Source organism: Tursiops truncatus, chromosome 2, assembly GCF_011762595.2.
Source record: "Tursiops truncatus isolate mTurTru1 chromosome 2, mTurTru1.mat.Y, whole genome shotgun sequence".
NCBI classification, from domain to species: Eukaryota; Metazoa; Chordata; class Mammalia; order Artiodactyla; family Delphinidae; genus Tursiops; species Tursiops truncatus.
The window spans coordinates 65,969,367-65,996,746 of NC_047035.1; the positions used below are offsets into that span (position 1 = coordinate 65,969,367).

Here is a 27,380-nt window from a genome sequence, read left to right on the forward strand (position 1 = left end):
ATCCTTGTCCTCACAGTGAGCCACAGTCACCCCCGCCTCTGCAGGAGACCCTCCAACACTAGCAGGTAGGGCTGGTTCAGTCTCCTCTGGGGTCACTGCTTCTTCCCCTGGGTCCCAATGCACACACTACTTGGTGTATGCCCTCCAAGAGTGGAGTCTCTGTTTCCCCCAGTCCTGTAGAAGTCCTGTAATCAAATCCCACTATCCTTCAAAGTCTGATTCTCTAGGAATTCCTCCTCCTGTTGCCGGACCCCCAGGTTGGGAAGCCTGATGTGGGGCTCAGAACCTTCACTCCAGTGGGTGGACTTCTGTGGCATAAGTGTTCTCCAGTTTGTGAGTCACCCACCCAGCAGTTATGGGATTTTATTTTATTGTGATGCGCCCCTCCTACCGTCTCATTGTGGCTTCTCCTTTGTCTTTGGATGTGGGGTATCTTTTTTGGTGAGTTCCAGTGTCTTCCTGTTGATGATTGTTCAGCTGTTAGTTGTGATTCCGGTGCTCTCGCAAGAGGGAGTTAGTGCACATCCTTCTACTCCGCCACCTTGAACCAATCTCCGACAGCAATTTTTAAAATGATGGGAACAAGAGTCTCAAAATTGAGTCAGGCAAAAAGTATGTTCCCAGGTGCTTGGAACAGTTCAGGGATCCTTTTTAACTGAAAAGGGAAGACAACACTATTTGTCTCCTTGATGCACAGAATAAGTTATATGAGCAAAAGAATGTGGTCCAGGACTTTCACATGTCCAAGATGAGCCTCCTCTCCCCAGGCATCAACCTCAAAATGCCTAAGTGCTATAAATTTCCAGCAGATCTTTCCATCCACAAGCTACCAAAGTTAAGTAACTCAAGGCTGGGAGTCGAGTATCTCAAATCCCTCAAACAGAAGTAATGCTTCTCCCTGCTAAACTCTCAGCTACTCACCTTAAACTGACAGGAATCAAGGGTGACAAGCAAATGGAACTTCAAAGCTCCTATGAGGCCACCAGCCCTACTCAGCAAGGCTGAGGGGAGGTGGCAGCCAAATTGAGACAACTCAGGCTTTTGAAGCGCGATCGAGTGTCTGTTGTTAACTGAAGAGTACAGGCATGTGGTAGCTGCTCGTGTTGTGAAGCTCAGCTTTCTTGGGCCAGAGCTGCCTGTCCTCTCAGCAGAGGAGGGTAGGCAGGGAGAGGTGGGCACCGGAAAGTGGGAAAACGGAGAGCCTGTCATCTCTTCACTTCAAGCAATGAGAAATGGAACACAGGTAGACACAGAAGGGCAAGCAAAAGAAACACAGCTGAATGTATTTTGGGAAATTTTCTGGTATGACTAAAAACTTTGTGAGAAGTATATTGTTTTTCTTATGATACAAATGAAAGCTATTTAAAAAAAATGATATAAATACCTAAATATAGATGGCAGGAAGACATCTGTACTGAGCTTTTGTTAGCCAGTCATATTATTAGTTTAATTCAGTCTGTTTTTATAAGTACTTAGAGTAATGACACAATAAGGAATGAGGAAAAAATTTCAGACCCTTCAAGGGCAGATTGTTATACTCCAATCCATTTTCCATTATGCCCATTGTTATTCTCTCATTTAAGCCATGGATTTATCCAGTTAATCTATGGCAAGCTGACCCTCCCCCCATGGAATTTACAGTTGATTCTTGTCACTCTCCTGTTTTAAAATAAAATCAAACCTTCAATGAGTCCCCTTTGCCCTCAGAGAAAAGTTCAATCCATTAAAAGGACATTCAATCTCTTTTACCACCCAGCCCTAACCTGGAGGACACAACTTTGCCTCAGCCACACCAGATGGCTCACCCCACCTCCCTTACTTGCCCATAAAATTTCCTCCCATCTCCTCTCCTCCCCTCTTTATCCAACAAATCATATATGGCCTGTGAGGTCTACATCAAATTACCTCTCTGAGCCTTCCCTACTCTGAGGAAGAACCAATAAAACTTTGTTCTGTGCTCCAAACAGTACTTTGCTTATCCTACAAGAAGTTTACTGCTCAAAATTATATTACATTCATCATTTATGGGTCCAAAGATGACTACATTTATTCTATGGTCATCTCCCTTAGATTGCAAATCCCTAGAAGAAAGAAGCGAAACTCATTCATCATGTATTCCTAACACATAAACAACTGCCTGGCACTCGCAGGTGCTTAACATATATGAACTCATCATCACCATTTCCCCCATGTTTTCTCATTTATCAAATTGAATTAAGAATGTTGTTTTTCCAAGGCTATTTCTATGTGGTTGGTTAATGTTTGCCCAACATGACATGGTGCTACCTATGCAAATTTATCTCCCAAGTTTAAGCCAGGTCTTTATGCTTGGCTCTTTTTCCTAATTATCGCACAGATGTCTGGTGTCAGTTTGACTTTGCTTTCTCCTACTAGATACTCTGATTGGCTACAGATTTAAAAAAAAAACTTCTGCTTTGTTTTCCTGCAATTGATTGCATATGATGTGGTACCATTTTGTGAATTAGGCATGGATAAAAACTATTTGGGAGATGACAGTTATCTTTTCGGAAGCAAACGGACATGAAATGTAATCTCTTGAGGCAGAAGTTGCTGTCATGCTCTGCTGCTTTACTCTTCAGCAGTCTAACTCTGAAGATAATATAAATTCTTTCAAAGGAAAAAAATCTAAATAGTCTGCAAAGAACTATTTATGATGCTTCTACTTACATGTAATTTTTGGTGACTTTTGCTTCTTTAGCCAATAAAAATGGTGGTGAGGGAAACAACCTTAGTGTCCACCATCAGTTGAATGGGTAATCAAATTGTGCTATAACTATGCAATGGAATACTATTCAGCAATAAAAATGAATGAACAATTGGAACATACAACATCAAAATAAGTATGCTGGGTGAAAGAAACCAGACCAAAGAAGAAAAAAATAGAGAGAGAAAGAGAACATGTTGTTTGATTCCATTTATGCAAAATTCTAGAAAGTACAATCTAACAGTGATGGAAAGTAGACCCTTGATTACTTAGGGATGAAGGAAAGGCTGAGAGGGAAGGGAGGGAGCAATTACAAAGGGTCATGAAGAGGCTTTTGGAGGTGATGGATATGTTCACCACCTTGACTGTGGTGACGGTTTCATGGGTGTATACATTTGTCAAAACTTGCGAAATTGTTTACGTTAAGTATATACAATTTAGTATGCCAATTATACCTCAATGAAGCTGTTAAAAAAGTGGACAGAGGTGAAGAAGAAGGGAATCCATTCAAGAACATATGTATACAATGCTATTTTAAAAGTGGTTTTCAAAGAGCAATGTTCAATATGCTCAATACTTGCAAAATTCAAACATTTTCCTGCAAATGTCATTTTCTAAAAAGATAGGAATTGTATTTTTGAAGGAGCAGCCAGGTTGCAAGCAGATGATTAATTATCATGGAAAATCATTGATGTATCATCGCAATTTCACAGTATTTCTTACAGTTAGAATAAAGCTCCTTCATATCTCTCATAAAGGTATTGTGAAGGTTTAATTGATTTGTGTTGGTGAAAACCCTTGGTTACTGTTATGGAAAAGAATTGAATTAAGTATCAAAATATAAATGTACAAATTTTTCTATTGTTTATTTGCTTCTGTTTATAATAAATATTGCAGGGTGCCAACTATTCTAACACATTATTAACTCAGGGGAGACACCAGACTCAGAGGCTTGTACATCTGTTGGTTTAATGTTTAAAATATAGACTCGATAGAGATGTTTAATGAAACTCATGTACCTAAGTCTACATACTAGATAATCTTGCAAATAAATACCTCTTGCCCACTCATTAAGGAGCAGTAATGACTTATGCAGTGTGAACTAAGAAATATAAATCTCTAGACTCAGTTGTATACTTTCTTTATGGAAAGAGATATTTTTTGCCTTCTTTGGAGAAGAATAACTTAATATTAACTCAGCACCACAGTAAGGAAATACAATAAAAAATATAAATGACAATATTGCTCAGGAGATATGTAGAGAGACATTGTGCTCAGATAGACAGTAACTCAGAGTTTGTTTGAAAGATGTTTAAACAACAGGCTGTATCTAGACTAGCAGACACAGCATGCAGTAGAACAGTGACTCAATAATTGTCTTTAAGTATCATTCAATGGCAATCCACACACAGTAGGTCTTCAGTAACTGTTAAACAGTATTATTCATAATTTCAGCCCCTGAGATTGTGAGTTAACAACAGTGAACAAATCTGGAGATTACAGTCCCTCACTATTCACAAAGCAGAGGTAAAGATGTTCCCATGTTATCTCTAGCCCAACTAATACAGACATGATGGTGGAGAAAATTCATTCAAGGAAGTGTTGACCATTAGGCGGGAACAAGGTTATTCTTTAAGAGATAAACATTTTAAGAAGGGCTGTTTGTTGTGGATCTGAGGTAGAGATCCACAGCAAAGGGGATAATGATTTTCACATTCTGGCCGAGAATGCCATTATGAGGCAGGTACTGGATACTTGCCATTCATTACGTCTGTAAAGAGTTCCACAATTTACAGGACTAGAATACAGTCATCACAAGCCACATGTGGCAATTTAAATGCAAACATAAGTTAATTACAGTTAGAAAATTCATTTCCTCAGTTGCTCTAGCCACATTTCAAGTGCTCAGTAGATAGGTGTGGTTAGTTATTGCACATTGGATGTGCAATATAGAATATTCCATCATCACAGAAAGTTCTAATGGATAGTGTTGGGCTAGAATGAGACAGAGGCCAACACAGGGATGCTAAGTAAAGAATTGTGTAGTACGGATTTGAGACCAGGAGTGCACGTTGGTTACAAAGAGGTTGTGTCACTCAACTCCCAAAGAGAGAAGAGACCTTCGTTCATATTCTCCTAGCCTGGCTTTCATTTCAATAAATAGTCTAGTGTTAAAGTGCCCTTTGTGTCCCCATGCCCTCTGGGACCTCAAAAACAAAATGTGTGTTTTCCATAAAATATTAAATCAAGAGAAATTAAGACAGCACACTTAATGTGAAATAAAGTTCATATACTCCTGTTTAAACACAGATTAGAATTTCTGTCAGAACAATGCCAGTGAAAAGTTGACATTCTAATTAATACAATTTACTTTATAAAGCATTGAATATCTTTATCTTGCTATTATGAAATGCCCTCTTTAAAAAAAAAAAAATCAAGGCTCTACTCAACAGGGAATTGAATGCTAAGGGCAGTATTTAAAAACCCACGTACAAGAGAGGTGGTTAGGGTCACTGGCGTTTTTACACACCATCAACCCAGGTCTCTAAAAACAGAAGCATCCTCTACCAGTTTTGTGATTTTTTTTTAATCTTTCACAAGACCATCTGCATGCAGCAATAGGATTTTGAGGCTGTTTTTCTTACAATGATATAAAATACACTGGAAAACACAAGCAGCAAAAAACTAAAACATCCTCTCTGTCTTCCCCCTCTTCTCTCCTTCTCTCTTCTCCCTCTCTCTCCTTCTCTCATTTAATATCACAGGGAACCGTTCTGGAACCCTGTGAACTAACATACATGCAGGACTCCCACACACTGTTTACTCAATCCAAATTCTGAGTATGTAAGAGGGGCAGAAAATCAGCCCCACAGTTGGGTACCCAAGGATTCGTGTTCATTGCCTTTGTCGATTTTATGCTATCAGTGAAAGGAATAAAGATGAGATCCTTAAAGCTTGAATTTTCATTTCCTATGACAACGTGCTTTTTCTTCATGCTTTATCACACTCGACTACTTGGTTTCCACCCCTTCATAATTGATATCGGCCATTTGAAGCATTCAGTAAAAACCTCATGAGGTTCATCAAATGTCCCCCAGTCTATAATTCTTGCTTCTAACATATTCAGAAGCATATTCATCCAAGTGTTTTCTACTTCCTCTCCATGGATTTCCCTGTGCACAGGGACCAGTGTAATGACAGTTGTATTAATTATATGCTGAAAAACCCACATAGCAGCAAAAATGATGGAGATCATCGTTTTAAATATTTTATTAAAATAACCCAATGTAGAACAGATAAAGTAGACTCTCTTGATAATGAGAGGTTCATTAATTTTACAAGAATTCTAGAAAACTTAGAATGGTCATCAAAATTACCTCTTTCATTTTTTCTTTTTAAGAAGAGGAAAACCTTCAATTGTCACTTTAGAGAGCAAAGGTCTAGTAAAATTTTCTAAGGTATATTTTTAAATAATTACTTACCTTTACGGAAAAAGTTTTGAAAAAATAGCTTGAAATATGAAGGATTTAGATTTCATAGTATTACTTGAAATGCCTGTAAATTTTCAGCTTCTGCAGTTTACCCCATTAAAACTTGGTTTATTAGCATATAATGACTTCTGATAAGTAAAACTGATATTCTCCATAAACAAACAAGTAGCACATTAAAATCCTTCCCTAACTAACAGCAAGAGCAGCATAATCTTGCCTACCAAGTGCGTCTCCAGGTACAGTTTAAGGCCATCCGTCTCTGCTTTGGGAGGTGTCCAATTCTCAGTGGTTTCCATGGCTTCGTTTAACCATTGAATAAATTCATCCAGCTTGTTTACGAACCCCTTGTGACAGAAAAGAGGAAAAAAGGACAAGAAAAGCATGTTAACTGGTTATTTTTTAAAGCCAATCTTAAAAATTCCAAACCTTGTTGATGGTAAAATTGATAACATTGCACTCCCATCCTATTTCCACGTTGTACAACAAAATTCCCACCATTCTTGCCACTGAAATCTATTAAAATGGAAAGAAACTGTCCATGACTCCCTCTTAGTTTTTTCCTAGGAACACTTTTTTTTGAGGAATTTGGATTGGACTGCAGGGTGTCATTGGAAAGGTGACCTCAAATCATCAAAACATTTCTGGGTGTCTGGCAAGCGCTCCCTCAACAAAAAATCAGGTCAGGTCTGCTAGGAACACTCATTGGCTTTGGGGGATAAAAGTACTCCTATAAAGATGGTGTTCTTTACTCAGAAGCCCATGGAGTTGAGGTGTCTTAATTGAACTAGAAATCTATTTTTAAATTACAAAAGTGTTTAAAGGGACTTGGATGAGTGATGAGTTCTACTAACAGCCCAAATGTCTGTTACTGAATCTGGGTTCTAAGAAGCAAGGAAAGGTAGAGGACCAATGAACAAATGTAAACGCCTAACTCTGGGTGTGTCCTGGACATAAAAAAAAATATTCTTGGTTAAGAAGCACAATTCACAACAATCTTGCAAGTTTTCAAATAGTGGTTATAAAAATTTATTGACCATTTAAAAGAACACATCTGTGGAAACTGAAAATATTTTGAAAAAATGAAAGCCCAGCTGTGAACCTTAGGGGAAGGAAACGGGGCTGGGTACCTGCTTGCCATGGCTGGGTAAACAGCACCACCTGGAGGTAGAAAGGAGAAAGGACAGGCTTCTACAGGTAAACTCATTGAGATGGCTTGAGAACTATTTCCCTATTGAACTTAACCCATTTTTCAGATTTACCTTTTGATTAATTTTAATTAATATTTTAATGCTCAACTTGTGAGTTAACTTGTAATAAAAAGCTAGACACTCCTCTCTATCAGGGGGAATCTTAGCTTTCCACCTCCCCTCCTGCTTACATGTGTAGCCACAAAAATATAAACAGAAATCATGAAAGCAAATGAAACAGTAGTCCATCCGATTCTTGATACCTTTGTCACCTGCTATTTCTCCACCTCTCCCAGCCCCTTTCTGTGTGTACTGTCACCAGTGTTCTGTGTAGTGGACAGTGTACTGACTACTATCCCCATATCATGAGACGGTTATTCTTAGAGAAACCAAGTAGTCTCCACTCTATATACCGAACTATGCAATGTGGAGGAGAATTCACATTTGGATGCAGACAACGAATATTTGATGCTCATTTTCAGAAGCTCTGCTAAAGGCTTTGTGGTGTGAATGAAGGAAAATGAGGCTGACATAAGTAACAACATAGGAAAATGAGAAAAAAATACAAAATTTTACTTATTTTGTAATATAAATCAAATCCTAGTACAAGAGATATATTGGTCACTCATTCATTCTTTTAACAAATATTTATTAAGCACCTACTCTGTGTAAAGCACACTGTTGGACATTACTGGGAATAAAATGATAAATATCACTGAAGTAAAAATTTCAGCTGAAATAAAGCATGTCTAAGCACTGGCCTACTGAATTCAGGTAATTTTAATCATTAGAAAAAGTTTTACAAGCAATAAAGAGTTGGGACACGCTCCCGGATTTTCCTGTGAAATGTACTCTGTCCATATCAGAATTGTCTATACCCAAATTTGTTTCTATTTTTAGTATTTGACCTGTCTTTTTCTCTAATATTCTGAGTTCCCATGTACTTACCTGGAGAGTCAAAGACAACTATAAAAATCACATTTTCTTCACGGCACTATCCAATGTTGCACTACATAAAAAGCACATTTTACACACGTTCGACTCACTGCTACAGGCTGAATTACAAACCTTTGAAAGGTCACATTTTAGCCTTCGTCATTCAGACTCCTGTATCTCATCTGTTCAGTCTCTCTCCTGTCACTTTCTACCACTGGTGTCCTTCTTGTCCCTTTTTGCCCCTCTTCCATTACCTTTCTCTGACTCCCTGCAGAGCTCTCCAGGGGCACACTGAGGGTGACCAGTCCACAGGTTCCAGTCCTCTTGGGCTACCCCCTTAATTGTTTCCTCCTCAGTGGGCCCCTTGCCATACTCATATTTGATACATGTTCTGAGAGCCTGATGATTGGAGCCAAGCCAGGATTCAACCCCTGGAAGAAACCCTGGTCATCCAACTTGGGAGAAAATGGAACAGCCGTTAGCCTGTTACTACCATCAGTGGACAGCACACTTCCCACTTCCAAATCATTTGCTGGAGGAATCAAATCATTTGCATTTTGAAAGTTCCTTAATGAGGTGCTTTTAAAAAATCTTACTCTTAAACTTTCTAGAGCATCAATCTCTTTAAAGACTAAGAAGCACAGTGCAAGTGTATGTAAAGGTACACTTTCAGGTTTGTGAAAAATAATTTGCTAGAGCCCTCAGCTGGTTAACATACATTTGAAGATTATATTTGCAAGGAAAATATTAGGTTAGTCTTGCAAACAGCTACACTCTCATAACAGGTTAAGTACCCATTACTGAACCCTCCTGCGCTATCGGTAGGAATGTAAACTGGTGCAGCCATTATGAAAACCAGTAGGGAGGTCCCTTTAAAAACTAAAAAAAGAGCTAAAAATACCAATATGATCCAGCAATCCCACTCCTGGGCATATATCCAAAAAAAGAGAACTCTAATTCGAAAAGATGTATGCACCCCAATGCTCATAGCAGCATTATTTACAAAGACATGGAAGCAACCTAAGTGTCCAACGACAGATGAATGGATAAGGAAGTGGTATACACACACACACACACACACACACACACACACACACACACACACACACACACAATGGAATACTACTCAGCCACGAAAAAGAATGAAATATTGCCATTTGCAGCAACATGGATGGACCTAGAGATAATCATAGTAAGTGAAGTAAACCAGACAAGGACAAATATTATATCACTTATATATGGAATCTAAAAAATAGCACAAATGAATCTATGTACAAAACAAACAGATTCACAGACATAGGAAACAAACTTATAGTTATCAAAGGGGAAAGGGGGGGGAGGCATAAATTGGGGGGGAGGGATAACTTAGGAGTACAGGATTAACAGATGCACACTACCATATATAAAATAAACAATAAGGATTTACTGTATAGCACAAGGAACTATATTCAATATCCGGTAATATCCTATAATGGAAAATAATCTGAAAAAACATATATGTATCTGAATCACTTTGTTGTACACCTGAAACTAACACAACGTTGTAAATCAACTATGCTTCAATTTAAAGAAGAATACTCATTATTTCTTTTATTTTCCTAACTAGTTCTCTTCTATGACAAACCTAGTCTGGTTAACTAGAAACTGTGTGGGTGATTACTGTTGCCCTTTGACAAAGCTGTCATGTGCAGCTGGGACAAAAAGGAGGGTCTTCCTTGTATCAGACACGGGACCAGGAAACAGTGACATAGTAGGAAACAAGACATGGTCCCCGCCTTACGGAGTTAAAAGCCCAGGGGTAATTTTTTTATAGAATTACATGATTTTTAGAACAAATTGAAATTGAAAACTATTTCTCTAAAAGGGGAAGTATACAACAGGAAGTAGACACTTGTCAACACAATTCTGTGAAGTGGTGCTGATTATGGTCATTTTACAGATGAGAAAACTGAGGGTCAAAGAAAGTGACTAGCCCACTGGCAGGGCTGGGACCTGAACCCATATCTCATTCCAAAGTCTATTCCTCTCAGGGTACCATGGTGCCCTCTAGAAATAGCGCTCCTAGAGACACATTATCTGACCCAGATGAGGGTGAAGAAACATTTCTTGCCACTCCCACATTCTTACCACTGAGATAAAACTCTCTACGTTCTAAGTCCTTCTCCCTTCACATTCACTATTTTCTGTTAATTTTTCTGAAAGGGGATGGGTGATGACGTTAGACACAACAAAAACCTTTTTTTTTAAAGCAAGCAAAAATCACTGTAAATTTCATTTCTAATTTATAGAAAATTTAAACCAAAACTTTAAGGCAGTTACATGCTTAAGTGAGCCCATTCTAACAGTGCCTTAATTACAGATGAGTCTGACTCAGTTTAATCACAGAGGAGATGGCCCCTGGTTCACCAACTATCAGGAGATAGTTTAGCCAATGGGCTCAACTGCTAATGTCCTCTCAGTATTTGTTGTTTGGATGTGTGTGTGAACATGTGTGCGTTCACCCCCAGAAGGATGTACATTTCTCAGTGGACAGAGAAATCAAGGGTGAAATCTGACCTAGTCCAGATCAAGTCAGCTGCCTTCAGAGAGGGACCTGCTGAAAATTATCAGGAAGTGAACTATTTTCACTGTATTTTTGAAAATAAAAAAGGGCAGCCTCTGCTGTTGAACTTTTTAAACCATTCAAAACAAGTATTTACCCCTTTCTTAGTATTCCAAGATTAAAGGATTCAGTGAATGACCTCATCTGAACAATGCTAGCTGAAACAATAAGTAATCCTCATAGAACATTCACTATGTGCCAGGTATTGGGCACATGGCATTGGGCATGTCTCCTTACTTCTCAGGGCCTCAGTCTTCTCATCTGTAAAATGGGGTGACAGTAGTACCCACCTCACAGGGTCTTTAAGAGACTCAAATGATCTAGTTGGGCCAGCTGATCTAATAATTTGTCTAAGTTCCTGGCAGAAATTAGAACTTGAAAAACATTTAAATGAGGATTAATTGTGGCAGCGGAAGAGGGTATAGTAAAAGAGAAAAAAACATGCTTATCATCAACCAATGTGGATAATGGTAAGAGAATAGCTGCTACAACCAGATGAAACTGAATTTGATTCCAGGCTCCATCCACCTCTTACTAACAGTATAAACTAAATGAGCTACTTGATGTCTCTTAACTTCAGTTTCTTCATCTATAAGACAGGGACAGGGATATCCATTTGGGGTTTACGTGAGGATTTCAAGAGAAATTATATTTTAAAGCCTGGCTTGATAAATGATTTTTAAAAACCATTCCTAATTAACAGGTTCCAATTTGATCTTTTATGTCCAATTTGACCTTTTATATTTTCACTCAAAACTTTTGGTTATTCTCTAAGCATACAGCACTCTGCTAGGTGTCCAGGAAAGATGGAGAGAAAAGTCTTCTCACAGCCACTATATGAGACGTGGCACCAACCACTCTGGGGGTGCAGAGGAGGGAGTCATGACTTCTGTCTCAGACCATCACATGAGGCGGTGTGGCAGGGGCAGCATCTGAACCTGCAGGCTAGCAAAGATTTCCCTACCTCCTTATTCCACCAGCAAGTCCGAAGGGGATCACATTTCTCTATTACACAACTACAAGTTTAAGAATAATCTGGCTTAATTTCTCAAAACAGGACCCATGCTTTGGAGCCAGTCTTTACATTAGTAATGGTTGCCAATGAGTAATCGCAATCCTCTCACCCTACCCACAAGGAAGCTTAATTTAGGCTCTGACAGCTGGTAAAATTAGAACTCCCCTTAGAAGCAAACTTATGCATTGAGGTTTTATATGTACATCTACCAACGTATATATTTCATCTTCCATTTTTGCTTAATTCTTATACACCGAATTCCTATATGAAATGACTAATTAAGCTTTTTACACAATAGCACTCAAGTGTAATGCACCTTTCCTAACCGCATATCAGTGTACTTACTGTGCCGCCAAGACACAGAGGCTCAAGGTAAAATCAAAGCGAGTTAAAAGTGGTACTTTGGACTCAACCAACTCACACATTTACCCACATCCTTACCTATAAAATGCAACGCAGTACCAGTAATTGACAGAAGGGAGGGTACGGTGTGTACTCTTAGAAGAAAGACTGAAGAGAAGATGAAATGGTTTAAGGCAGTTTTAACCCTGTTGCCACAAGAAAACTAAAATACTGAAATGTTTTATGAAATATTTAGCTTCTCTTCTAAAGGTTGAATGGAATGTCTTTAGAATTTTAAAATATTTCTGATAAAATTATCCCAGAATAAAGGCTGTCAGTTGGAAAGAGAGAATAAAAAGGGCATCGAGTGGTATTATCTAAAACTGACCAGGTGGGAAGTTCTATTCTGAACTCAGTATCATGTGGAAGGGATAAATTGAGCTGAATCCCCAATTTCGTCAAACACTAATGACAGTGGTTTCAGCTGGGAAAAGAAGAGCCCAGAAAGATCCCTGACTCTCATAATGGGAAAGGGTTTCCGCCAACAAATCCAGAGGCTTTAACTTCAGTTGCTCCCTATTGATTTCTAAGAAGAAATAATCGACAATTTTAAGGGAAAAACAAGTTTGGAATGCATATCATCAAAGTCTAATAAAAATAGGAATGAATAAAAGAATTGGGAATAAACTGGAACTAATAATAATATTAACTGAGTACCAATGATATGCCAGGCACTTATGTTATACTTACAACTACTCTATGCTGTAAGATTCCCATGCTCTCCATTTTACAGAGGAGAAAACTGAAGTACAGACAAGCTCGAATACTTAGCGGCTGTCAGCAGTGAAGCTGGGGATTCTCCCACACAGCTTTGCTCACTGGCTCTGTGTAAGACCTTGTTTCAAGCACCCCCAATCCTCCAGAGGCACTGGATGAGCATATCAGATCATCTTTATCTGCCTCTAAATCCCAAACAAGGATCTAAGATGCTCACACTTTAGAGTTTAGGATTATGATCATTTAATAGTTTACTTATAGGTATTTTCTATCCAGTATTATAAATAACAGTACTAAACATCTGGGTGCTGACTATCTACCAACTATTCTTCTGATAATTTATGTAGTCCTTTAATCTGCATAAATTTCTCTACTGTACAGAGGAAGAGGCTGAGCATAGAAGAGTTATACAATTTATTCAAGGTCATAAAGCCATTAAATAGCTCTTAAGTAGTTTTGCTCCAGGGCTCAAGCTCTGAACTGCTCCACCACACCGTCTTTCTCAGCAGACTCACCCTGAGGTTCACAGAGAAAAACAAAGGACAGAAACATCCACTGTTGTCCATTCTTACTTCCCAAGTCTCTGTGAGAAGCCCAGCCTGTGCCACACGACTTCAACGTTCCCATCACTGCCACCTGTGTTTTAGGTAATTCTCCCTACTCTGCGCTCTCTTCCATCTTCCTTTTCTCCTTTCTTTCTTGACTACTGCTCTCTTTTGCCTTTTCCTTCTCTTTCCTCTCCCCCTAGTCCCTTCACTCCCTTGTTCTTCCCTCCTCTCTCCTTTCTTTCACTCCCCTCCCTTCCTCTCCTCTTCCTTCTCTCTTTTTTCTATAGCTTAAAGTCTCCCCCAACAATTGATTATTGGAGCGAATCAATCACTTTTAACAAACAACATTTCCTCACATGTCCATACAGTTTTAATGAAAAGGGCTGTCTCCTTGACACTGAAGTACAGAGCTGAAATGTTGTTATAATCTTGTGTTTAGATATAAATACTTTCCTGATTAGTAAAACCTCCTTGTAAATCTAATAACTGGAAAAAGAATGCATGTAGCAAGATGGGAGTGTTTGTAGATGCTAAAATTATTAAAAAGATTACTTGTGATTGTTGAGTCTTATTTATCTAAATATTCTAAATTTTCTCTAGGGGACATACAGTTCTTCAGTAATAACAAAGTTATACTTTTAGAAAAAAATGGAACTCAATGCGGAGAGTTTATCACATTGAATGAGCAAAAAAATAACCAACTTCCTACCAGAGAAGTTCAGGGTGGTGAGTCAGTAAAGGGTAACAACTCAGCCACTGCACTCTCATTGGAACCAAGAAGATAGAAAACAGCATTTACTAAATACATCTGCTTGAAAAGGAGAAGCATTCCCATGCAGATTAGAAGCACAGACCTGATCTTCAAAAGGCCCTTACATCCCATCTAGTTCAATGCCCCCATCTTACAGGTGAGGAAACCGAGGTTCAGAAAGGTTAACTACTTGATTGGTAACAGGCAGCCAGTTGGTAGCTGAGGCAGAAGAATGCAGGTGCTGTGTCCTTAAGTATAGAACTCTAATTGTTCACTTTAAAGTTTCTGTGGACATCTTTTGAACAAAATTTCTAGAGTTCAAAAAAGAGGACAGAATTAGAGTTTTAAAGAATAATGTAAAATTCCAGAGTACTGTTGGTTTACCTAATTGGGTATAGTATCTAGATTGGGTGGCACTGGACCAGCTGAAAAAGTATAGAGGGCACTGAGAGGAACAGAGAACATTCTTGGCAGATAAAATCCAGTAGAGAACAGTTCATTCTGAGAAATCTAAGTAGCTGATGGCTAACGCTCTGGAGGCAAATAGGGAAACTGAGAAATGAGGTTGGAGAGTCTGGCCAAGAGCCAGGCACCTACACCTCGCTCCGGAGTTAGGACTTTATCCTAAGAACGATGCGGGTGGTCACTGCAGGTCTGAAGCAGAAGAGAGGGAGAATCTGATTAGCATCTGAGAAGACTTGCTCTGACTGCAGTGTGGAGAGTGGATTGCCGGGTGTTAGGCTGAGATCAGAAAAGCCAGTAAAAAGGCTGCTACACTACTGCATGAAAAAGTCGATGAGGGCTAGACTGGGTAGCAGCAGTGGACATGCAGGGAACATGCAAGACTGCAGAGAGAGACAGAAGTTAAAGTGGACAGGACCAGTTGAATGTGATGGATTCAAAAACTTGAGAAATTTGTTACAATCTGAGATGACTGCCAGCTTTCAATTTTCGTTGGAGGTACGATTCTCTGAAAGAAGCAATAAGATATTCAGAAGGAAGAAGTAATTTGCAGGTATATGATAAACATGGTATTAGATAGCATGAGTTTGGCTTCTGAGGTGTGGAGCAAGATCCAGGTTGGAGAAAGCAACATACAGGTGGTGCTGGAGGCCATGGGCACGGAGAGAACCTAGGAACAGTGTGTAGGGGCATATCCGCTGTGTCTTCTACAGATTGAGGCCCCACAGTGCAATGCACTCAATTTTATTCACCCCAGTCCCTCATTCTGTGTCTGTCTCAGTGGTTCTCGACACTGGCTGTGTCCCTAAATTAAACTGTGAAACATACACCAAATTCAGAGAAGGGAAATCTGCTTCAAAGTCCATCAGGGCAACAAAGATAAAAAGCCAACAGCTGAGGCCCACTAGGAACATATTCATGTTGATCTTGAAAAAAAAAAAAAAAGTACTTGCTGCCCCTTTGTGACAAGCTTTTTGCAAAATCTGGTATAACCAGAAAATAGGATGTGCTAATAGGAAGCACTCCTGAGAGAGGCATGTTCTAGCTGTAAAATGAGGGAATTAAGTTGGACAATTTCTCATGCCTTTCTTACTGTTACCATCTGTGGTTCTTGCATATAGAGCCGCCTTCAAAGCCAGGGATGTTCAGATGATTTCCCTGTTCTTTTAGTTACACAGGGAACTGATCTTTGGTGACTTCCACATACCTTCCCAATGTCTTCTACTCCTCTCACCATATCTATCCTTCAAGACGCAGCTTCAATGCTCATCTCCCAGCAAATGATCCCAACCTAGGGCTACCTTTTCAACACACTTGCTTAATTTTTCCATCTTTAGCAGTCAGGGGTCTCAGGGGCAATTGTAAACTTATTGTAGTCCCTTCCTTTTTCTTCCCATAATACGTTGTAATGAGATTCCTCTGGTTAGAGTGCTGTGGGAACTACTATTTATAAGTACATAATTATAAATACATATTATAAATATGTATAAATACAAATTATACATAAATAAGTACATATTATTTATAAGTTGTTGTGTGACAATATTATAAACTAGAAGGTTGTTTGTGTTTATCTGAACACACATTCATAGCATAAATTCCCCTACATAAACTTTCTAAGATGTCAGAGAAGTACATTAACTAAAATTATTGGGCCAGTTAGAGGAGAATTATCTCTAACACAACATAAGAATCATCTGTCAAGGCAGAAGGCCCAGAGTCTCACAGGGAAGAGGGGTGCAGGAGTCTAGGGTGACTATCACAGGTCCCAGGAAGGAGGACAGGCGGCCTTAACCATTGTGGGTTGGGGGTGAGTAGGAGGTTGAAGCTTCATAATGACCAAGATGCCTGAAGGTAGGAGGAGAAAATAGGGTGGTAGCATTTGATCCCAAAAGGCCAGAGCCACCTACATACAAAGAGCTGCTGAGGCCTCACCCCTCCCCTCCCGTAATAGTAATAATAACAACAATAGTAATAATAACACAAGAGCTAACATTTATTGAATGCTTACTACATGCCAGGTACTATTCTAAGCTCTTTACACATTTAATGGTCCAAAAAAAAAAAAAAACTCTATGTGGAAGATACACTTTTAACCCTATTTTGCAAGGGAGGAAACTGGGGCAAGAGAGATCAAGTCACTTGCTCAAGGTAACATAGGTGATAATACACAGAACCTCATCTACCTGACAGATGGAAAGCACCTGGGCCTCAGCATACAGGCAGCACCTTTCCTGGGTAAAGTTGCTTATTCACCATGCAACTCTCAGGCCAATCATCTTTACAGAATGAGATCAAGAGGCTCAGACCTGATCTGACATCATGAGTGAGCCGGACACAGAACCCACACTCTTGGAACGATCTGCCCCCATACTGTCAGAACAGAGCACAAACAGCAGTGCTGACAGTTAATTTTAAGACATCACAACGGCAAATCTGCCAAGATGAATGTTTCCAATCTGCTCCATTTAGCTGACCTTACTTGCTATAAATTCGGGCTAATCCATATCTAATTCTTACTGGGTTACTCACTTGTGTGCTCTTCACCATTGTCCCTGATCTCTTGGCATCTAGCAAACACTAGCCAGGCCCCAAATTCCTCTAGGATGTCTGGTTCTTCTCACATTACAGTGCTGGGAATGCAGCATGAATAGTTGCATACCTCCAGGCTCACTAATGCCATAGCCTCACACTCACTTACCACTACGGTCTTCTAAGGGAGATTCACCCAGAATTCCATGGAACAGAAAGAAATTCCATGTTGAAGTGATATGTTCCAGTGAATATTTTGCAGAGAACTGGCTGCATCTCTTAGTTGTGCCTCTTAGTCTCTTATAAAATTTCAGAACTGAGAGGTATCTTAAGAGGTCAGCCAATTCAATTTCTTTACTAATGTTTATTTTTTGAAACTGAGGCTTGGGAGTTAAGTTTCCAAGGTCACAATGCTACAAAGGGGCAGAATTAAGATTCTTATTCTAGTTCTTTCTATTATTGTTGATGCTATTCCCTGAATTCATAGGAAAAGTCACAATAGTGGTAAGACTAGTATTTATGTAGCCTTTAGAGTTGACAATGAGCTGTTGCTCTTTGTAATTTCATACAATAATCTGTGCAATGGCGTAACAAACATAATTAATATCCCATTTTAAAGACTAGGAGATTTAAACAGTAAACTTTCAGCAACTTATTCAAGTTTTCATAATTAAACAGTAGGGGGCTGTGAATTGAGCCCAAAGTTCCTGCTTTTAAGTCTTGTACCCTTAAGTAAATTACTAACTTCTCTATGTATAATATCTGTGTCCTCATTGGTAAAATTAGGATATAATAAAAGTGTCTTCATCAAAGAAGGACTTTTTTTCTTGAGAATTAAATGTGTTAAATGAATAAAACTCTTAGCATCTTGCCTGACATGTTATAAGTAGGCAATATATGTCAAGGTTTTGTTTGTTTTTTTAATTGCTACCTTTATAAAACATCCTACTGCTAATACAGAGTCATTACTTTAGGCTTAAGGATAAAGAAGAATTCACTAATATCCTAATAATAATTTTAGTTGAATTTAAAAATACAACACTGGGTTTATTCCTCTTGATTTTCATCATCATAGAAATATTTGCTGTCAAATGCAGTTAGGAACTTTCATCATCTTGACACAACAAAATGTAATTTAATCATAGCTTTTTCACACCAAGAAAATAACAAAGAACTATTTTCATCTTAATGTTTAAAACTGCAAACAAAAAACTGCACCTTCCGTATACATTTAAGTTAAAAACGAGACGCACTGACTGGATGCAGCCTCACGGTGGTGCTAAATCATCATTGATAAAGGCTCGAGACCCAGCTAAGGCTCTGCAGAAACCAAACTGACGCAGGATTGAAACATTCCTACTGGGTTAACCAGGAAGGTATTTGCTTTGGATCCCTATGGTTCTTCTCCAGCAACCTTGAGCAATGACCTTGACATACTCCCAACAAATCCATTAGTAATGTTAATTCAGTTTTTTTCCTGGCATTGCAACAAATAAATTATACACAAATATATATAATATTACCCTTAAAAAGAACTGTGCAGCTTTATATTTTAATGTTATTAATTGAGAATTCTCAACTTGGATTTGGCCACAGCATTTGCATATAAGATAACATTTACCTTTGCTCCGTTCATCAACTGTGTATCTTAATTTCTTATGTCCCTTGGAACCATTTATTAAAGTCCTTACATCTCCCTGCCCCAAACCTCAGCTTGAAATCCCAACTCTTTTGACCCCCTTCCTCCACTATCTCATTTTTTAAAAGCCACAAAATTGTACTGATTTCTCTTTTATAACATCTCCCACCTCTGTTTCTTTATTTTCCTTAGTTGGCTTCCAAAACCACAGTTCAGACCCTTTTAGCAATAACCTTCAAAATTAGCCTTAGAGCATTAGCTACCAACCTTGACTGTACGTCAGAAATGCATGAAGGAGCTTTAAAAAATACCTATTCCTCAAGAGTCTGATTTAATAGCTCTGGGTGGAGGCTGAAATTGGAATTTTTTTTCAAAGCACCCCGGTGATTATAACGTGCAGCCACAATCACGAACCACTTCGCTAGAGCTGTACCCAGCACACCATGGCCAGACTAACCTTAAACTACCAACCATCTGAGCCAAAAATTTTAAGTAATGTCTCCTCTTCAGAAAGATTGCAAATTAGTGACTTGAAGGCTAAACCTATCCTATGGATGTGTTTTATTTGGCCCATTTTTAAATTGTTCAGACCCAAAATTAACAAATTGGGAGATGTCACATAAAACCCAGATTTGCTACTTCTTTTTAAAAATTGCAAGATCTTGCCACACAGGGCCCACACTCCCGTGCAACAATCACTTGGAACTGAGCAGTTTGCTGCCCTCTAGACATGGCACTTACCCTCCGTTACTCAGTCTCTTTCACTCCCCACTTCCACCCGGCTGTATGACTCATTTATATTATCTGTCTGCCCCTCTTAGAGTCATTTTAGTTTGTAACTCCTGGTCTAAAGGAAGAAGTTCAATCTGAATGATACATTCACTCACTCACTTATTCATTGATTCATGCATTCATTAGACAGGTATTTATTTTGTGTCTGTGCTATGTAAACACTTGGAATTCAAAGTTCATATTTTGGTCCTTTCTTTCTAACTTTATATTCCCCTTCCCTTCAACTAACTCTATTCTAAACAGCAAATGGTTTAAGAGAACATCTCCCTCCTAAAGTTCATAGCCTAGAGGCTAATTTCCCAAACTCCTTTGCAGTTAGGTGATGCCACATGACAAAGTCTGGACCAATGGGATGTGAACGGAAGAAATGTGTACAACTTCCAAGTCCTGTCTGTGAGAAGAAAGCTGGGTGCTCTCCACGTTCCCCTTCTGGTGAGATGGAACACAGATACAGCATTTGTGCACCATAGTGCAGGAGCAACAGGGAGAAAGCACCTGAATCCCTAGATGGCCTCTATCTTCCCTGGATCGTCTGCCTACCTCTTGTTATGTATCTGGGGATCTCTTTGTTTATAGCAGTTTAGCCTACACCCTTTACTATTTCCCAAATATACCTTAAATATTCTTGCCCTCAATCTTAGCTTATACCAAAGCTTCTGTCACTAACATTCTGCCTTCTCATCTCTCCTAAATTCTACTCATTATTCAAGGTCCAGCTCAAGTAGTCCACCTTCCGTGATGCTTGGTCTAGGTACACTTGTTATCTTCCTTTCTCTGCTCTCCCATTGTGTAACTTTCCACTTGAGACTTATCAAATATTATCTTATTTAATAAACAGAGCCTAGAATTATGTTGTCCTATCTCTTTCAAATTCTAAGTCCAGAATTTAAAACAAAATTTTAGATTGTGCGTAGCATAAAGAAGAATGTTCAGAGTTCCTACAGCATTCTGCTACTAACACCGCTTGTTGAATAATAATCTGTACTATCATGTTCAATTTGTGATCTTTTAGGACTCCTGAATCTTCCAATTTTAATTACAAAGCTGAGCCTTCCCAACTCTTTAAAAATGTAGCTTCTTCCTTGATATTTAAACTGAATTGTTTATTCTTGCATCTAAACAGTTCCTCAACCCTCTGGATACATATTTCTAAGACTAAGAAATGTACTGAGAAGATCAAGGGTTCAAGCTCAAATGGTGATGAAGAGCCAACTCACAGTCTCCTCTCATATTCAGAATCTGAGAATCTCTATGACAACATCAGAGGAAGAAAGTAGAAGATACTCTTGGGGAAGGAAATTAAAAGGGAAAATAGGTGTCAGAGAGTGAAAACTATATATTCCAGAAAAATAGTAAAGAAAAAGAATAGGAGAGAAGATATAAGGAAGAGAGAGAATTCAGATATAGGAGGAAGACTAGCAACTGTGAGGGAAAAGGTTAGCATAAGGGAAAGGCACATACAAAACGAAATGCCAGTGAAGAACAGTGGAATCCAATAACCTTAAAATGCTTCCTACCTGATAGGATGCTCTTAAGAGATCATTATAAACACCAAAGTGCAGACTACCACTCCACCAACTCTAGGAAAACTGCTATGTGGTTGGTCTAAAAGAAACATCAAAGGCAGGTGAGAATTAAATTTACAGCAGACCTTGATTATAAGTTACTCTGGGGACAAATAAAGAAAAATACAGCTGTGTTTCAAATCAAGTAAAGAATGGCAGACAGGACTTTTTAAAAAGAGTGACTCCCAAGTGTTTTTCTAAAGACGAATCTTGTCTCTTGAAGTTGTGTCCTACCACACAAAAAAGCTAGGGGTGAGATCTTTAAAGCACGAGAGGTAATCACACTGAGATAAAATACAAAATAACTCAAAGACTTAAACCTAAGACGTAAACTGTAAAACTCCTAAAAGAAAACATAAAATAAAAGCCTCATGACATGGGTCTTGGCAATGTTTTCTTGGATATGACACCAAAAGCACAGCCAACAAAAGCAAAAAGAGACAAATGGGGCCACATCATCCTTTAAAAATTTTGTGCATCAAAGGGCCCAATCAACAGAGTGAAAAGGAATGGGAGAAAATGTTTGCAAATCAAATATATAATAAAAGGTTAAGATCCAGAATATAAAGAACTCCTACAACTCAACAACAAAAAAATCAAATAACCCAATTTAAAAAGTGGACAACATACTTGAATAGACATTCTTCCAAAGAGGATATACAAATGGCCAACAAGCATATGTAAAGATGTTCAACATCACTAATCATCAGAGAAACGCAAATCAAAATCATAATGAGATAATTCAAAAGAGTGATGTGCCACAATGTTCACTGCAGCTCTACTGACAATAGCCAGGACGTGGAAGCAACCTGTGTCCATCGACAGATGAATGGATAAGAAGATGTGGCACATATATACAATGGAATATTACTCAGCCATAAAAAGAAACGAAATTGAGTTATTTGTAGTGAGGTGAATGGACCTAGAGACTGTCATACAGAGTGAAGTAAGTCAGAAAGAGAAAAACAAATACCATATATATGGAATCTAAAAAAGAAAGTGGTTCTGAAGAACCTAGGAGCAGGACAGGAATAAAGACGCAGACGTAGAGAATGGACTTGAGGACACGGGGAGGAGAAAGGGTAAGCTGGGACGAAGTGAGAGTGTGGCATTGACATATGTACACTACCAAATCCAAATGTAAAATAGATAGCTAGTGGGAAGCAGCTGCATAGCACAGGGAGATCAGCTCAGTGCTCTGTGACCCCCTAGAGGGGCGGGATAGGGAGGGTGGGAGGGAGACACAAGAGGGAAGAGATATGGGGATATATGTATATGTATAGCTGATTCACTTTGTTATACAGCAGAAACTAACACACCATTGTAAATCAATTATACTCCAATAAAGATGTTAAAAAATATCATAATGAGATATTACCTCACACCCATTAGGATGGTTACTATCTTAAAAAAAAAAAAACCCAAAACCCCAGAAAATAACAATTGTTGATGAGGATATGGAGAAACTGAAACTCTTGTGCACTGTTGTTGGGATTGTAAAATGGAGCAACCATGACGGAAAAGGGTATGGTGATTTCCCAAAAAATTAAAAGTACAACTACCATATGGTCCAGCAGCAATCCTATCCAATTTCTGGGTATATACCCACAGAATTGAAAGCAGGGTCTTGAAGAGGTATTTGCACACCTACGTTCATAACAGCATTATTCCCCATAGCCAAGAAATGGAAGCAAGTCCAATATCCCTCCACAGATGAATGGGTAAACAAAATGTGGTATATACATACAGTGGACTTATTCACCGTTAAAAAGGAAGGAAATCCTGTCATATGTTGCAACATGGATGAATCTTGAGGACATTTTCCTAAGTGAAACAAACCAGTCACAAAAAGACAAATACTATATGATTCCAATAATGTGAGGCATGTAAAGTAGTCAAATTCATAGAAACAAAAAGTAGAATTGTGCCCACGGGGGGCTGGAGCAGAGGGGGAAAGGGCAGGTGTTTAATTGGTATGGAGTTTCAGATTTGCAAGATGAAAAAGTTCTGGAGATCTGTTTCACAACAATATGAATACACTTACTACTGAACTGTACACTTAAAAATGGTTAGGAAGGCAAATTTTATGTTACGTTTTTTTACCACAATGGAAGAAGAAGGAAAAGAGAACACAGGACAACAGGATATTTCTTTAATGACTGCCATCGTCAGTGTGGTATCATTGATGTGTCAACATATGGTCGAAATGAGGGTGAAAGATAGGATGGATCCTATCTGGACCATTTTACCTCTTGGAAAAAGAAATGCAGAAATCAGTGCCAAGTTAATCCCAGGACCAAACCTCTTCTATATTCCCATTAACCTGGTATTACTGACCACATCCCAGCTCTACCTCTAGGCAGCAGCAAGGGTGACTGTCTTTGTGCTGCTACCACAGACTAGACTGCAATTTTACATAGCCTAGTTACAAAGATCAAGCACTCAGACAAATATTTGCTGCACTGAATCTGAAATAATTTATGTGCAAGGACATTCTTAGCTGGCACCAAAGATTGGGTTTTTAAATTGGGTTATAGATGTCTCTGAGATAAAATGCTAACAAACAGCTGAGTCATTGAACTATAGCTGGGACACCATAATCTAGCATTTGAAGACATTTATATCTCTGGGGAGAAAAGGAATCAGCTACGTCATGCATCCATTAACTTGGTACCAATGAGTCCAACCTAATGGAGTCATGTCTTTCAGGACGAGTTCTAAGGTCCTCATTGACTCTTTAAAACAAATCTAAAGGTTGAAGGTTATTTTTTTTTCTTTATGCTTATTCTTCTTGATCTCCATTTTGCAAAGAATGAAGCTAGTGTTCATCATACTACACATCTCTTCTCCCTTCATTTACTTAATACCCGAGAATCCTGTTCCTTCCTGGTCCCCACAACTAGGCCTCTTCCTTACTCCTGCCTCGTAACTGGGCTAAAACTTTAAAGTCAGTTGTCCTCCTCTTCTGTTCTCCATCTATCCTCAGTCTCTCAGGGAATTCTTCTATTCCCAAGACTTTATCTAGTGGGAAGAGCAAAGCAGATAGGGCTTGAAGCATGGCTCTATGACTTACTAGCTGTGCAGCTTAGGAGAGGTGATTTCATCTCTCTGAACTCCTCTCCTCCACTCTAAAATGGGGACTCATTCATCCTTTCATCCAACAACCTTTATTGAGCACCTACTATGTAGCAGGCAATGTTCTAGGTACATGAGATTCACTAGCAAGCTACACAGATAAAAATGTCTGCCTTCACAGATCTCCCAGTCTAGCAGGGGGAGACAAAAATTAATAATAATACACATACTAAATAAGAGAATGATATAAAATTACAGAATATGGTGAGAGCTGTAGAAGAAAAGAAAAAGAAGTCAGGTCACACTTTTTAAAAGGTGGTCAGGGTAACCTTCCCTAAGAAATTATTATTTGACCAAGTCTCAGGAGGTGGAGGAATTAGAAAAAAAATGCATCTGACAGAGAATGTGCAGCCAGAGGGAGCTGACAAAGGTCTGAAAGGCAGGGGTGTATCCAGCTTGTTCCAGGAACGGCAAAGGGTCCAGTGGGAATGGAGTGAAGTGAGCATGGGGAAGAGCAGTTGGAAATGAGTCAGAGAGGAAATCAGGGGACCAGTCCATGTAGGATCTCTGAATGCCATGGGAGCTGTTGCAGAGTTTTGAGCAGAGGGGTGACATGATCTGATTTATGTTTTTGGTTTTTCTGGCTGTGTTGGGTCTTAGTTGTGACGCACGGGCTCCAGAATGTGTGGGCTCTGTAGTTTGCGGCACGCGGGCTCTCTAATCGAAGCACGCAGACTCAGTAGTTGTGGCGTGCGGGCTTAGCTGTCCCGCAGCATGTGGGGTCTTAGTCGCCCCCCCAGCCGAACAGAGATCGAACCTGCATTCCCTGCGTTGGAAGGTGGATTCTTAACCACTGGACCACCAGGGAAGTCCCTGATTTATGTTTTAAAAGGATCACTCTGGCTGCTTTGTTGGGAATAGACTATAAGGGGAGCAGAATGGAAGCAGGGAAACCAGTTAGGAGGCTACCTCAGTAATCCAGGCAGGAGGTGATGGTGGCTAGGACCAGAGTGGGAGTACTGGAGAGGAAGAGAAGTGGCCAATGTAAGATAATAAAACCTACCTTGTAGGGCTGTTGCTTTAAGAATCTTATGAGAGCACTACTTCAGATAAAGTGCCGAGTATTTGCCTGATACAAGGAAGATGTTAAATAATACCCTCTCTTATTATATTTTCCTGGTTGAATACGTTTTCTGGGTCACTATATGGAGGAGGTCAAAGCTAGAATGTGATACCCAAGGTCAACTGACATGGGGATTTGGAGTCACCCCTGCCTGAAGCATTGAAAGGAAGTTGGGCTGAGGAAGGGGCTTAATCCCCTTTCAGGTTTCACTTCATATCCCAACTCCAAGACAGTATTTCCAACGGCCTACATTTCCTCTTAAAAATTTCATCGTATACTCAATATCAGTGCATGTATTTTTAAAAATTACCTGCCTCACCTCCACCTCAAGCGGCTACCCATCCAAATGTTTCCTTCTATTAAAACTACACCAGTCCCTAGAGACTGATAACTTAGCTTCATCTTTGTAGAATTATGGAATAAAAGGATGCTTCCGCTGGAAGTTGGTATAATAGCCATCATCTGCTTAAAACATCTCTATTTACAAAAAAGAAACGAGGCCCAGAATGGAGCAGCATTAGCTGTGGGCCGCTCCTGTCTTTAATGACTGCGCAAGGGCTGGAACCAGTTTCCTGGATCCCGTTCACTTTACCAACAGCGCCCCCCATTCGCCCATCCCCCATCACAGCAGCCCCTAACACTGGCTGCCACAGGCATCTCTGCACTGGTCACCGCCATGGCTGCCATGACCATCTTTCCTGTTATTGCCAATTAGGCCTTCCAGAAAGGCTATTGGAGGCCATGGCACACACTGCTTTAAGTGTGCTGGCTCTGGGTTCAAATTCTGACTCTGCACTCACTAGCTGTGAGGCCTTGAGCGAGTTTCCTAACCACAGTCTGCCTTAGCATCTTCATCTGAAAAGTTCTTACCTCCCAGGACCTAAGTAGAATAAGGCATGTAAAGCCCTCAGCACAGAACCAGCACAAAATAAGAGCCCAAGGAGCATGAGTTATTGTTAGTTGTATAACTATTCTCAGTCCCTTTCAGAGACGTTACCATGGATGCCTGGTAAGCAAATCCTAATTGCCTTGGTCTGGCCATCAGGGCCTTGCAGCTACCAGGTCTATTAAATGTATGGAAACTTTTATTGCTCTCTGCTCACTGACCTTCCAGTCAAGACAGCTGTGGATCCCAATACCATGCTCATTCCCAATACCCACCTCTGCATTTTGGTTTTTGCTCCTTCTACCTGAAATGCCCACTTCCTTCTCTCTAAATCCTGGCACATCCTTCAAAGCCCCGGTGAAGGTTTATTATTTCACAAGAACTTCCCAGGTAAATCCTAGCTCTACTGATAGTATTTCTTCTCTACAATACTACAGTATTTACATGTAGTACATACTAGTCACTTCCTAATGGAGAGGCATGGGAGCATTTAGTTAATAGTATGGGTTCTAGAGCAGACTACCTGGTCTCTCTCAGCCTCAGTCTCCTCTACATAAGATGGGGTTAATATTAGGGCTGTTGTGAGGGTTGGACACATAAATACTTAGTAAACAATTCTTAATATATGTTACGATTATTATATATTGCTGTTAGCTTTACCCTCTTTGTTTTATGTACCCATATGTACTATACTTTTATCCAGTATCTTAAATCACAGCTTACATTAAGGAGCTGAATTCTGAGAATTTTGACGTCTGTCCTTCAAGATTCCATCACATAACAATTTGTTCTAAAAGTACAGATTTACCCAAAATATCAACTCCCCAATCTCAGAGCCCACAGATGGTACAGAGTATAGGTAGCATGGTTATTAGCCAGAGGAGGAAGACTGAAGAAAAAAATTCCTGATAAATTAGAAATACCTGGTCTTT

The 27,380-nt window shown here is 39.4% G+C and overlaps 1 protein-coding gene across 1 annotated transcript in view; it reads right to left on the bottom strand.

Annotated features, from left to right (window-relative positions):
* AKAP6 (A-kinase anchoring protein 6) overlaps window positions 1–27,380 on the bottom strand; it is a 578,687-nt gene that overhangs the window by 241,161 nt on the left and 310,146 nt on the right. Inside the window, exon 10 of the mRNA XM_033851195.2 lies at window positions 6,438–6,560. Coding sequence (XP_033707086.1) covers window positions 6,438–6,560 — 123 coding nt within the window. The remainder of the gene's footprint in view (window positions 1–6,437; window positions 6,561–27,380) is intronic.